We start from the raw sequence: 15364 nt of genomic DNA, 5'->3' as shown, positions 1-15364 counted from the left end.
GTGTCAGGTTGAGCTCCAAGTGGACAATTTCAGGATCTGCTCTCCATAGGCAGACTCATTCCTCTCCGAGATGAGTCCAATCACTGTAGTGTCATCAGCAAATTTGATGATGTTGGTGTTATTAGGGTGGGCTGAACTGCACTCAAGGGTCTAGAATGCAATGGATTTAGCACATAGCCTTGTGTGGAGTTGGTGCTGAGTTAGCGACTTGAGGAAAAGTGGGGGCCGAGTTTCACTGTCTGAGGGCGATTGATGAGAAAGTCCTTTATCTAGACACAGCAGAGTGGGGGAACCCTAAGTTAGACAGTTTACTACCTAGAATATCCAGAATAGTATTAAATGATGAGCTATAGTCAATAAAAACATCCTCGCATAGCTCTCCCAATGTTCCCAGTGACTCAGCGCAGTGAGGAGAGCTATGGCTATGGTGTCCTTGGTGGACCGGTTTGCTCTGTATGCAAAATGGTGTGCATCAAAATTGGGAGGGAGACGGGCTTTGATGTATTGTGAAACCAACCTCTCGAACCGTTTAATGACAAGAGATGTAAGTGTTATTGGGCAATAGTCATTGAGACTTTCAGTGGTTGATTTCTTTGGAACAGGAATAATAGTGGCTGACCTCAGATGGAGTGGAACAAAGGCTTGTCTCAGGGAGTAATTGAAGATGATGGTTAAAACATGTGAGAGCTGGTCAGTGCACTCTTTCAGCACCTTCCCACATATTCAGTCTGGACCAGCAGCCTTCCTTGTGTTTACTGACTTGAGCACTTGCCTCATTTCATGCTCCTGTAAAGTTAGTGTCTGGATGCCAGAGTGTAAGGTTTAGCCAAGAGAATGAGACTAGGTGTTGATGGTCCGTCTCAAAGCACACAAAAAAGCAGTTCCTCTCCTCTGCTAGTGAGGCCCCCTGGTCCACAGGTGTTGTAACGTAGCCCCTGTAGTTGATGTCCTGTATTCCCTGCCACACATGCCAAAGGTCATTTTCTGAAAGGTGGATTTCTATCCTCCTTTTATAGATCGCCTTAGCTTCATTTATTCCTCTTTAGATCGGCTCTTGCAACACTTTACGGAGAGCTGACTTGAAAGCTATGTCATAGTCTTTGAGGACAGACCTGACCTTGCTGGTCATCCAGGATTTCTGGTTAGGGAAGACACAGATATATTTCTCTACAGTGGCATTATCAGCACAGTACTTGGTACAGGACAGAAGCAACTCTGTGTATTCAGTTAAGAATTTGTTCAAATATGTCTCAATCATTGTTTACAAAGAAGTCCTATAGTCAAGAGAGTGCACCCTCAAGCCAGGCTTTAATAGATTATATGAGGCTTCATTTTTCTCCTAAGAAGGGTGTATGCAGGGAGGAGGAGCAGAGAGAGGTGGTCTGACTGGCAAAAGTGGGGAAGGAGTGTGGCTCTGTATGCGTGTTTAATATTTGAGTAGACATGATCAAGAGTATTTTCACCTCTCCTCGGACACTTCACATGTTGAAAGAATTTAAGTAGATCCGACTGCAGGCTTACCTAATTAAAATCCCCCGCTATAACATGAAATCAATCTGGGTAAGCCTGCTGGTGTTTGTTTATAGTGTTTAGCAGGAGATCGAAAGTTATACTAACTTTAGCATCAGGTGCTATATAAACAGCAGTGATAATCACTTCTGCTAGCTCTCTTGGAAGAATGAATAGTTGAGATTTGGCTGAAGTAACTCTAGATCAGGAGAACAATGGCCATCTATGATTATATTGTTTTTTGACCAGTAATTATGCACATAGATGTAAAGACTGCCTGAACCCACCCTGCGCTTACATGGAGTCTTTGTTTCTATCCTTGTGGTGGATCTTGTGGCCTATTAGCTGTGCTGCTGTGTCTGGAATCGTCAAGTGAAGCCAGGTTTTAGTTATTATCATTACACAGCAGTCACGAATGTAATGATTTGCAGCAATTAATAGTCCCAGTTCATCCATGGATCTTGCATTGGTAAGAAACATATTCGGTATAGGAGGCTTATGTGCTTGTTCCTGAGCCTGTCAAGTAGGCCGGCCGAGCACCTCCCCTGAAACGCCCGATAACAATCCATGTTGGTCTCGCTAGGTCAAAGTGAATGTTGTGAGTGCGATGGAAATCATGTGTAATTGGAAGTTTTAGCCAAAAAACAATATCTGGTAAATGCTGGTGGTTGTAGCCGTGATTTGCCCAACTGAACATAACTGTACATAAAAATACTAAAAGAACATACTGCACAAAACAAAAAAAATTCAGTAACAAAAGAGAGAGCCACGAACCACTGCATCCATTCACACCACCATGCTGCCAAAATTAGTGAAGCACTGGTAGTGGTTTTCAAGATTGATATCTACAATTTGCCAGTATAGTGTTAATTTAGAATGCTGTAATTTTAAGGCTTGACTGTTTTTAAGTATGACTAGCATTTCAAATTGGGCACATTCCTAAACGTTTTATAAAGATTTTATGTCATGAATGGCAGTGTCATGAAGGCAATGTTTTTGGTCTGTTTCATGTGGTTGGTACGGCAATGCGCTGTATCAGTGCATACTCCTAACTTCTCTCTCTCTCTCTCTCTACTGAATGATTCAGTTAGAAATCTTTGTGAAGAAGAGTCTTTAGTCTAGTTTATTCTGTAATTTGGTGTCTGGAATTTTCTCAGGATCGTATTTTGTAAAGTTACATAATATAACATTCTCAGAACTGTTAAATGCAATTCAGGGTCATAGGTAATGGAGGTTACAGCTTTTCCCAGCAAATCTAAGTGGTAAAGATTGAGGAGGTGGTGGTATTGTCATAAAATCATTTACCTGAAAATTTCTCATGTGATGTATTTAGCTAATAATATTATGTAGAATATTTTAAAGTGTTATTTTAACTTCTGATTTGTTCTCGGGTGGTACAGTGGCTCTATGGTAGGAGCTAATACCTCGGATATCCAGCAACCTGGATTCATATTCTCCACTCAATTGATGTCTGCATAAAATCTGCAAATTCTTGCCATGTGTATATGGGTATTCCTGCCATACTGTATATAGTACTCCCATTTTGCTTTCACATTCCCAATGTTGTGAATGATTGAGCTCTTTCCAGGGCAGTTTCCTATCTGATGCTGTCAGGACAGAGTCTGGCACCCCATGCCCTTGATTTGGATTAAGTGGTTTACAGAATATATGTATGTAATACACCTGAATTTATCTTTCACCTGTTTAACTATGAAAAATGCTATTAAACTGTACTTAATATAAGCATTTAAGTCACATGGAAGTAAATGACTAATGTAATGTGTGCTAGTTTCATTGAAATAAGCAAAAATGACTATAATGAGCAATGGCTAGAATCTTATCAAAGGTCACTTATTGAAATAGTCATGTAAAAATTGTAATAGTTAAGAGTATTTAACTTCTGAAGTCACTGGAAGGGCTTTATAAATAGAATGGCAATAGAATGGGTGCATGTGTTTCTTCTTTCTACATTTTCACACTATTGGATCAATATCAACAACATTTTGCAAACATATCCCTCAATAGATTACTTTATTGTAACACAAAATGTTGACTATGGATATTCCTTGGGATGGGAGTGTGGGATGGAGGCCCTTTGTACTAGAGTTAGTTTTAAGGACAGTGCTTTTTACTGTGTTTTAATCCGTGAAATAAAGTAATTAATTTAATTTTTCTCTGAGATGGACATTTGAAGAAACACCATTTGTAGAAGTTAGATAGACCTGCCATAAAATTATTTATTTAAGGAATGCCAGGTGCTGTTGCTATTTTAAAAATAGAGTCAATTAAGATAGGCAGCATTCATAAAATTTGGAAGCTAAGAAATATTGATTGCCAGGCTAGTGTTGTGACCATTTCTGTACAGTATTACGGCATGATAAAAGTTGTTGGCATTGTGTCTCTTCATTTGCACTTTGCTATAGTTTTGGGATTAAAGTCCAATGATCATGTGAGTGATGTTCCCTAAATTAATGTGATTAATCATCAATTCAACATAATTAAAACTTAATTTCAAACGTATTTCAGATTTACAATTCATTTAGTACATAGATTTGACTATAAAATGGTTTATTAAGTTACCTCTGTCTCTCACATTGCTTTTTAGTAATGGAAGCCCAACTGCAGTTACAATTGATGGACGCCGTAGCATTTATAGCAATGGAAGCTTCGTCATCAGAACGGTTAAAGCAGAAGATTCTGGGTACTATTCTTGTGTTGCTAGTAACAACTGGGGTTCTGATGAAATTACTCTGAACCTACAAGTTCAAGGTACATATTAATTGTTCTAAAATTGTTTCCCTGGCCTTGTTCAGATACAAAAGCACTAAACCTGTACATGTTATGGGTAATAGTCACATGTAAAATAAGAATTAGCAATGATTACATCAAACATTAAAAGGAGCACTAAGTCTAATACTTCTAAATATCAAGCTGAATTAACTGTTGTGCTGGTTGCAAAGCTGAGCTGATTTAATTCGTTCAGTATTGATGTTTAAAGTTATAATCAATAATTTAATGTTTTCAATACAATTTATAATAACATTTTTGAACTGATTTTAAATAAGGCAGATTGAATTAGGCTCTTTATCGGAATGTCAGCAGGTAACACAAGTGTATGCTGTCACTGACTTGCTCCACTGACAGACCGAGGAGATCATTCCTCCCCTCACACTATGCGACTCTTCAATTCCACCTGGGGGGGAGGGATAAACATTAACATTATACAAAGTTATTGTCTGTTATACCTGCATTTTTATCACTCTTTAATGTAATATTGTTTTTTATTAGTATGCTGCTGCTGGAGTATGTGTATTTCCCCTTGGGATTAATAAAGTATCTATCTATCTATGACAGCATAAAAGTATTGTTAAAAAATATTGAAAATGCAAAACTTAAGGAAAATACATTTGGAAAGACTGGGATTCAGATACATTGAAACATCAGACATGTATGGAATTCAGTCAAATGAGTATTCATTTAGATACTCCAATGCTGTGAAAATATATGCAAATCTATTGTGTTTCAGTCACTAAAACAGAATAATTTAGTTCACAATTATTTAGAAAAGGGGAAACTGTAAACAAGCAAGGAAATTACTATGGCATTAAAAGGTTCATGCAGTGGATAATATCTAATATATATATATATATATATATATATATATATATATATATATATATATATATATATATATATATATATATATATATATATATATATATATATATATATATATATATACACAGTGGGTACGGAAAGTATTCAGACCCCCTTAAATTTTTCACTCTTTGTTATATTGCAGCCATTTGCTAAAATCATTTAAATTATTTTTTTCCTCATTAATGTACACACAGCACCCATATTGACAGACAAAAAAGAATTTTGAAATTGTTGCAGATTTATTAAAAAGAAAACTGAAATATCACATGGTCCTAAGTATTCAGACCCTTTGCTCAGTATTTAGTAGAAGCACCCTTTTGAGCTAATACAGCCACGAGTCTTCTTGGGAAAGATGCAACAAGTTTTTCACACCTGGATTTGGGGATCCTCTGCCATTCCTCCTTGCAGATCCTCTCCAGTTCTGTCTGGTTGGATGGTAAACGTTGGTGGACAGCCATTTTTAGGTCTCTCCAGAGATGCTCAATTGGGTCTAAGTCAGGGCTCTGGCTGGGCCATTCAAGAACAGTCACAGAGTTGTTGTGAAGCCACTCCTTCGTTATTTTAGCTGTGTGCTTAGGGTCATTGTCTTGTTGGAAGGTAAACCTTCGGCCCAGTCTGAGGTCCTTAGCACTCTGGAGAAGGTTTTTGTCTAGGATATCCCTGTACTTGGCTGCCTTCATCTTTCCCTCAATTGCAACCAGTGGTCCTGTCCCTGCAGCTGATAAACACCCCCACAGCATGATGCTGCCACCGCCATGCTTCACTGTGGGGACTGTATTGGACAAGTGATGAGCAGTGCCTGGTTGTCTCCACACACTGAGGAGAGGCAAGGCACGTGACAGCCCGCATGGAGTTTGCTAAAAGACACCTGAAGGACTCTGAGATGGGGATAAATAAGATTCTCTGGTCTGATGAGACCAAGATAGAACTTTTTGGTCTTAATTCTAAGCGGTATGTGTGGAGACAACCAGGCACTGCTCATCACTTGTCCAATATAGTCCCCACAGTGTAGCATGGCGCTGGCAGCATCATGCTATGGGGGTGTTTTTCAGCTGCAGGGACAGGACAACTGGTTGCAATCGAGGGAAAGATGAATGTGGCCAAGTACAGGGATATCCTGGACAAAAACCTTCTCCAGAGTGCTAAGGACTTCAGACTGGGCCGAAGGTTTACCTTCCAACAAGACAATGACCCTAAGCACACAGCTAAAATAATGAATGAGTGGCTTCACAACTCTGTGACTGTTTTTGAATGGCCCAGCCAGAGCCCTGACTTAAACCCAATTGGGCATCTCTGGAGAGACCTAAAAATGGCTGTCTACCAACGTTTACCATCCAACCTGGCAGAACTGGAGAGGATCTGCAAGGAGGAATGGCAGAGGATCCCCAAATCCAGGTGTGAAAAACTTGTTGCATCTTTCCGAAGAAGACTCGTGGCAGTATTAGCTCAAAAGGGTACTTCTACTAAATACTGAGCAAAGGGTATGAATACTAAGGACCACGTGATATTTCAGTTTTCTTTTTAATAAATCTGCAAACAATTTCAAAAATTCTTTTTTGTCTGTCAATATGGGGTGTTGTGTGTACAATAATGATGAAAAAATTAATTTAAATAATTTTAGCAAATGGCTGCAATATAACAAAGAGTGAAAATTGAAGGGGGTCTGAATACTACTATATATATATATATATATATATATATATATATATATATATATATATATATATATATATATATATATATATATATATATATATATATATATATATATATATATATATTTATATATATATATATATATATATATATATATATTTATATATATATATATATATATATATATATATATATATATATATATATATATATATATATATATATATATATATTTATATATATATTTATTTATATATAGAGAGAGTGAGAGATAATACAAAGTTGATATATTGACTCAGTCATCAACAAAAACATTATTTTCCATTTAGTTAAAAGGGTAAGTAGGTATCTGCTATAAATGTATATTTTGATATATCAATATTTAGGGGTAAAACAACAGGAAATTAAATACCACAAAATCTCAAAAACACTAAAATTTTGAAATTTGGTGATATTTGTCAATATTTGTTAGTAATAATGTTGTAGCAAGTAGGATATTCTTAGGCATTGTGCCCTTTTTCAAGTCAGCTCTGACAAGTGATCACTGCGGTTCATCCAGATGAATGCCACAAGCAGAAGAGCATCACTGAACAAGCTGTACCTGTAATCGCATAGAGAAATGGGGCTGGTGGCAAGTGAAAAAGGGCAGCTGCCCTGTACAGGAAAAAGAGATGGAATAGTCAGCTGTGTGGAAAATGAGATGTAAAATAGTTAAAAGAAAGTTAGGTGAATCACAAAGTAAACCTGGTTAGCAAGTGGCCTCCTTGGGTACACACATACTTCCTACTCCATCATCTTCTTCTTACCCCTCAAGATGTGGTATAAAACACATACACATTCAAGTCAAATTGAATTGTTTGATGCTGCACATAGCTCACAAGTTATTTCTTTTCACCTGTTTTTTTCTGTACAATGCTTAGAATGGTCAGTTTGTTGCATAGGCTACATAAATGTGCAGCTTGCAAATGTCAATGTTGTATCTAATAAGTTAAATTAATGAATGTTTCAGTGTATAGTTTTCAATTTAAATCCTCCAAAACTTTATAACAGTTGTAAACTTGAACCCAGACACAGACAGACATAGACTCAGAATTTCCCCACAGACACACCCGTTTATTAAAGTACTGCACAACAGCACAATTCAAAACCCCCACAATGCTCAGTCTTTATCTCTTTACTGTCCTCTGTCTCTTTTCTTCTGCCATCTCCACTCTTCACTCGCCAGCTTCGTCTTCTTCCACTCGACTCTGGCTTCATGAGTGGAGTGAGGCGGCCTCCTTTATACTGCACCCGGAAGTGTTCCAGGTGTTTCCCAATCAATATCTGGCAGCACCTCCAGATGTGGCTAAAGCTACCATTTTTTTAGGATATGCTACAGGTTGAAGTTATATTTATACCTAAAATTCCCATTTTCCTAATATTTACCTGTTTGAATCCAAAAGAATGAAGTTTATGTAAAATCATGTTTTGCAATGAGCATCAAAAAGGCCAAGTCATTTGGAAAAGCAAGAACTGATCTACAACAGGAACGTTTTACTCATGGGCAATTAGTTGTATGCAGCAGGGTAAATAGGGTAATGATTTCCTGTGAACTAATAATGTTAGCTCCTTGGGTTCAGGGGAGACAACAAATATTATATACAGAAAATTACTTTGGTACAGTACAAAGACTTCTGATACATCCAATTAACCTTCAGCATTATAACCAAGGTCTATGGTATAGAAAATTTCCTGGGCAAAGGCATGTAAAACAGCTAGACCTATAATAGAATAAAAGATAGTTTCATGACAATTATATGCTTATATGGGTAAACAAAAAGAATATATAAATGGGAGATTCAATAAACCAAATTATAAAATGTACCGAGAAAAGTGTATTGCTGAAAGTGGGTCACTTATTAAAGCAATTTCAATGAAATGAAGCTTCAAAGCAACATCTCCTATAAATAGGGAGTGGTAAGTAGCTACTGTTAAAAACAAAGTTTAGTTAAATAAATGAAAACACATTCATTTTGTAAGTTCTGTTTAGCATGAATGTAGCTACAATGTAGCTACAATATGTTATAAAATGTCAAAGTATTTTCCTGAATTTGGTCTTTGGATTTGCTTTACTAAAGTACTACTTTATTTTACTTAATAAGCATATTAAAATTGGTTGTCTGCAGTTCCACCTGATCAACCTCGACTTACTGTGTCCAAAACTACTTCATCCTCAATCACACTTGCTTGGATACCTGGTGATAATGGAGGAAGCTCTATTAGAGGTAAGGCTACTACTGCAAACGGGCAACATACTGTACATAATATCACATTGTTTGGAGTATGTGCTTTTAGATTTAAGCCAGTCATGAGCCTATAAGAAGAGATATTGTTAAATAAAAGTAAAAAAAAAATAAAAACATCACAAAGGAGAATTCAAAACAGGGGCCACCACCCTTGGCAGCTACTTCAACAACGGAAGCTTTAAACAAGGTCCATTCAGATTCTATGTCCCCAGTCTCAGTTGGCATGCGGACAAAGCTCTTTAGGAGACTTGAAAGTCTTCTGTACAGTGGCCTCCCCTAGATGTTTCCAGTCCAGACTCAACCCCCATTTCAGCTTTTCAGGTGTCTACAGGCACCTTCCCCCGCACCCCCCATCTGACCCAGCTTACTACCAGATGGTGATCAGTTGATAGCTTTTCCCCTCTCTGCACTCATGTGTCCAGAACATATAGCCACAAATTACAAAAAAATGATTACAGATCTTTGGGCTAAGGTGCTCTGGTGCCAAGCATCCAAATTAAACACCTTATGTTTGAACATTTTGTTTGGTATGGACAAACCATACCTAGCATAGAAGTCCAATAACAAAACACAGCTCTGGTTTGGATCAGACCAACTGTTTCCTTCCAATTACACCTCTTCATGCTTCTGCATCGTTACCCACGTGGGCTCCTAGCAGAACTATGGTATCCCCATCTGGGACCTTTTCTAGGATCTCCTAAGGCACTCCAAGACGTCCTGGTATTCCAATCTGCTATTTGGTGCATAAGGACATACGGCAGTCAGAGTTCACCTCTCCGCAACCTTCAGCTGCACAAAGATAGCCCTCTCCTCCTCCAGGACAAACTCCAACATGGCATCGACCACACAGGGGCTCAATGAGATGCCCATTCCCACCTAGCACCTTTCCACCTGGGAAACTCTATAGAGTAAAGAAGAATACATCCTCTTTCAAAAGGTTTAGTTCCAGAGCCAGGCAAATGGGTGGACATGATCCCAACTACAGTATATTTAATTGGTAATGCTCCACTTTACTCACTTACTCCAGTATTTTCCCCAAAGAGTGATAACATTCTATGTTCCAAAAGTCAGTTTCTGTGTCTGGCTTCCAGTCCACCAAGACCTTTCACCAACACCCAGGTCATAACATGCCCAGCCCCTATTTCCTCTGCAGGTGGTGGGTCCACAGGAGAGTAGTCCGATGTTGTGAATTTGGGCTATGCCCAACCTGGCCCCATATCAGGCCCAGCTACCAGGTGCTCATCTCTGGGCACTGCCCCAAGGCCTGACTCCAGGTGGAAGCCCCAGTAATCCCATACCATACAGATTACTCTTTGTAACTTTGTTGAGCATTATTATTAGGGTCTTTGAATCACTTTTTGTTTAACCCCCTCCCCTAGGACCAATTTACCTTAGGAGGCCCTAAACGGAGCTTATGTTTCGGATGCTATAGCTCCCAGGGTCATAGGGACATACAAACATCTCCACCAAAATAAGGTTGGAATTCCTCTAGAGGTCTTTTGATATAGTTAGTTAATCTGAATGTCCATTTTGACCCGTGACTACAAAACTTTGGATAGTCACCAGAATAAAATTGATGGAATAATTCTTGTAACTAGGTTCCTAATAATCTTCTCTCGGTTTACATAGAATAGCAGGAAGATGAATATGTAAACCTCAGAGACCTTTAAAGTTAACCCTGAAGTGAGGCACTGTTTCATAGAACATATGGATATATTGTCAACCTTTTACATTACTCTCATGAAGAGAAGTATATGAAGCATGAATAATTGGGTCATATAGTTTTTAATAAAACATTTTCTGAAGACTGATTATTTTTTAGAGCTTACTACAAATTATGTAATATTATTAATATGCCATTGGTTAATCTGCATGGTGACTGTTGTGTATATTGAATGAGATATTAAAAAAATAACAATCATAGTAACAGGTTTAGAAAATAAATGGGATGTATGAACTATTCTCATCTGTCTAACTGAGATGTCCTGCAAATGATTTTAGTATCAACTATTTTAACATAGTATAACCATAACAGAGAACCACAAACATAAATTACAATATACAACAATCGCAAAAAGTAACATACTGTATATCATACGGTAATTTAAATTACTTGAATTAAAAAGCCACTTAAGTTTACCCATAAAGAGTTTTTGATGATCTTTCACTTTTAATAGTCTGTTTCCCATGCATATGTATTATACATTAAAATTGTTAATGGCAATAGATCATAAAAATAGGAAAACAAGCCCATTCAGCAGTTTCAAAATATGCAATAGTTACTAAGAACAGTAGTACTAAAAGGTAATTCAAATGAATAAAGTTTTACCTGCAAAATTATTATTGCACCATGTTTAGGATTTTAGTGCTGCCCTTTTTAAAATTATTGGTGCCTAATGAAGTTGCTTGTCTTTGTTTATTTGTTAGGTTATATCTTACAATACTCAGAAGACAACAGTGAACAGTGGGGTAGCTTTCCCATCAGCCCCAGTGAGCGCTCTTATAGGCTGGAAAACCTAAAGTGTGGCACGTGGTACAAGTTCACATTAACTGCCCAAAATGGAGTGGGTCCAGGGCGCATCAGTGAAATCATAGAAGCAAAAACTCATGGGAAAGGTATGTTAAAATATATACACAGTGTTAAATAAAGATACTAAGAATAATTCCATGTGCCATTTGCATGACTTTTAAAATGAATAATTATTTCAACTTTAAAAGTAAAGTAGGGCGGCACGGTGGCACAGTGGTAGTGCTGCTGCCTCGCAGTTAGGAGACCCAGGTTCACTTCCCAGGTCCTCCCTGCGTGGAATTGGCATGTTCTCCCCGTGTCTGCGTGGGTTTCCTCCGGGCGCTCCGGTTTCCTCCCACAGTCCAAAGACATGCAGGTTAGGTGGATTGGCGATTCTAAATTAGCCCTAGTGTGTGGGTGTGTTTGTGTGTGTCCTGCGGTGGGTTGGCACCCTGCCCGGGATTGGTTCCCGCCTTGTGCCCTGTGTTGGCTGGGATTGGCTCCAGCAGACCCCCGTGACCCTGTGTTCGGATTCAGCGGGTTGGAAAATGGATGGATGGATAGTAAAGTATCCCATTCCCCATAAATGTACAATAATATGTCAAAATCAATTTGTTCTACAATACATTTTGCAAACTAGTAGACTAAAACAGTAAAACACCTTGGCTATAACTTTGTATGATTCTTCTTTGTTGGCTTTAGACTAGAACATTTCATTTGTATTATCAATATAAATTCCTCTTTTTATTTTTTTTAATAAATCAATCAATCTGACACTGTAAAGTGTTTTTTGTGGTTGTTTGGCTAACTGTTAAGCATGATAAATATATGTACTTTTACATTTTTAAGGCTTTTTTAGCCAGACTGAGAGTCCTGTGTTATAATGGGAATAAGCTAAACAATTTGCAATCAACAATTAATCTTCAATACAAATATTTTGTCTACTGTTGTGTTTTAATAAAGAGCTTTAGGACATCATTGTACATTTTAGCCACATTATTTAATAATGTTCCAACATGGCTCCGCATACAAAATGGGCTTAGCATGTCAAGGTTTGAATGGTGTTAAAATTAACATTTGTCTTTCTTAATTAGAATTAGAATTAGAACAATCTAGACGAGAACAGGCCATTCAGCCCAACAAAGCTCGCCAGTCCTATCCACTTGCTTCCTCCAAGAAAACATCAAGTCGAGTTTTGAAAGTCCCTAACGTCTTACTGTCTACCACACTACTTGGTAACTTATTCCAAGTGTCTATCGTTCTTTGTGTAAAGAAAAACTTCCTAATGTTTGTGCAAAATTTACCCTTAACAAGTTTCCAACTGTGTCCCCGTGTTCTTGATGAGCTCATTTTAAAATACAAGTCTCGATCCACTGTACTAATTCCCTTCATAATTTTAAACACTTCAATCATGTCACCTCTTAATCTTCTTTTGCTTAAACTGTAAAGGCTCAGCTCTTTTAATCTTTCCTCATAATTCAACCCCTGTAGACCTGGAATCAGCCTAGTCGCTCTTCTCTGGACCTTTTCTAGTGCTGCTATGTCCTTTTTGTAGCCTGGAGACCAAAACTGCACACAGTACTCAAGATGAGGCCTCACCAGTGCATTATAAAGGTTGAGCATAACCTCCTTGGACTTGTACTCCACAGATCGTGCTATATAACCTAACATTCTGTTAGCCTTCTGAACACTGTTTGGAAGTTGATAGCTTGGAGTCCACTATGACTCCTAAATCCTTCTCATAAGGTGTACTCTCGATTTTTCGACCGCCCATTGTGTATTCAAACCTAATATTTTTACTTCCTATGTGTAATACTTTACATTTACTGACATTAAATTTCATCTGCCACAAATCTGCCCAAGCCTGTATGCTATCCAAGTCCTTCTGTAATGATATAACGGATTCCAAATTATCTGCTAATCCACCTATCTTGGTATCATCTGCAAACTTAACCAGCTTGTTACTTATATTCCTATCTAAATCATTTATATATATTAAAAATAGCAGCGCCCTAGCACTGACCCCTGTGGAACACCACTCTTAACATCGGCCAGTTCTGATGAGGTTCCTCGCACCATCACCCTCTGCTTCCTGTGTCTGAGCCAATTCTGCACCCATCTAAAAACATCACCCTGAATTCCCACTTCTTTTAACTTGATGCCCAACCTCTCATGTGGCACCTTATCAAATGCTTTCTGAAAGTCCAGATAAATAATATCATAAGCTCCACTTTGATCGTATCCTTTTGTTGCCTCCTCATAGAATTCCAACATGTTAGTAAAACACGACCTCCCCTTCTGAACCCATGCTGACTGTTCAGAATAACTCCTGTCCTTGTCATGTGTTGCTCAATCTTATCCTTAATAATTCCTTCCATTAATTTTCCTGTGATGCTTGTTAAGCTTACTGGCCTATAGTTGCTTGGATCTGCCCTGTCACCCTTTTTATATAATGGGATGATATTTGCCATTTTCCAGTCCTTTGGAATCTCTCCAGTGCACAGTGACTTCCTAAAAATATGTGTCAAGGGTTTATATATGTACTCACTAGCCTCCTTAAGAACACGAGGATAAATATTATCTGGGCCTGGTGATTTGTTTGATTTTATCTTATTTAATCTGAGCAGCACTTCTCCCTCTACAATTTCCAAATCCCTCAGTACCTCCTTAGTAGTTGTGTTTACCTCTGGGAGGTTATCCATTTGCTCACTTGTAAACACCTCAGAAAAATGTAATGTGTTAGCTGATTCATTTTCACTGCTTTAAAGCAACTGTATCATCACTTAATGAATTAAACACTAACTTACAACATGCCAATCTTTATTAACCAAATGGGATACAGGAATTTTCAAAAGGTTTATTAAGAGTGAAACTACCATAGATAAACAATCTGAAATTTCAGATTTTCTAAATACATTTTAATACTACAAGGTTTTAAAGAAAGTTATTTTTTTCCCTTTTTTGTCACAGAACCACAGTTCTCAAAGGAACAAGAACTATTTGCAAGTATCAACACAACTTTGGTCCGATTGAACTTGATTGGCTGGAATGATGGTGGCTGTCCAATCACCACTTTTACTCTGGAATACCGACCTTTGGGTACAACAGTTTGGACCACTGCTCAGCGAACTTCACTTTCAAAGAGCTACATATTGAATGACTTGCAGGAGGCAACTTGGTATGAACTCCAAATGAGAGTGTGTAACAGTGCAGGGTGTGCAGAAAAACAGGCAAAGTTTGCAACTTTAAATTATGATGGAAGTGAGTATTTGAAGTTTTAAGTATGTGTAGCTAGTTTGTTATTTGTCATTTGTTTGTGTATTCTGCTGGTTCTATGTAACAATTCGAGTTTGTAGCAGTGGTGTCAAACTCAAACCATGGGGGCCTCAGTGGCCGCTAGGTTTTCATTTCAAATTACGTATCCAGTTACTGCTACTGATGGAATATAAAGGTAGTAATCAACTTATGACCATGTTCGGCTCAAACGGACCAGTCTCAAGTCGATCTGGACATAACACGGGCCAGTATATGCATTCAAACCTAAACATATGTATAGAACTGTATAATAAGTTCCTTAACTCATATTGTATTATTCTTTTATCATCATTCTTAGCACATTGCGTAGATTTTCTATCAAGTTTTTTTGCAATCTTGTTTATTTTATCATTTTGTTTCATTCTTATTATTGCTCGCATGGGTGCCAAACTTTTAACAGCTTCACAAATCCTTTCTTTGTGTTGTTACA

The 15364-nt window shown here is 37.8% G+C and overlaps 1 protein-coding gene across 1 annotated transcript in view; it reads left to right on the top strand.

Moving 5' to 3' along the window:
* Positions 1-15364, top strand: part of LOC120523294 (Down syndrome cell adhesion molecule homolog) — a 668946-nt gene that overhangs the window by 586998 nt on the left and 66584 nt on the right. The window contains exons 23-26 of the mRNA XM_039744497.1: positions 4115-4278; positions 8991-9089; positions 11538-11726; positions 14590-14880. Of these exons, the coding sequence (XP_039600431.1) occupies positions 4115-4278; positions 8991-9089; positions 11538-11726; positions 14590-14880 (743 nt within the window). The remainder of the gene's footprint in view (positions 1-4114; positions 4279-8990; positions 9090-11537; positions 11727-14589; positions 14881-15364) is intronic.

This window comes from Polypterus senegalus, chromosome 2 (assembly GCF_016835505.1).
Source record: "Polypterus senegalus isolate Bchr_013 chromosome 2, ASM1683550v1, whole genome shotgun sequence".
Taxonomy (NCBI): domain Eukaryota; kingdom Metazoa; phylum Chordata; class Cladistia; order Polypteriformes; family Polypteridae; genus Polypterus; species Polypterus senegalus.
The sequence above is the reverse complement of the archived record's forward strand: the minus strand, read 5'-3'. Positions and strand labels throughout refer to the sequence as shown.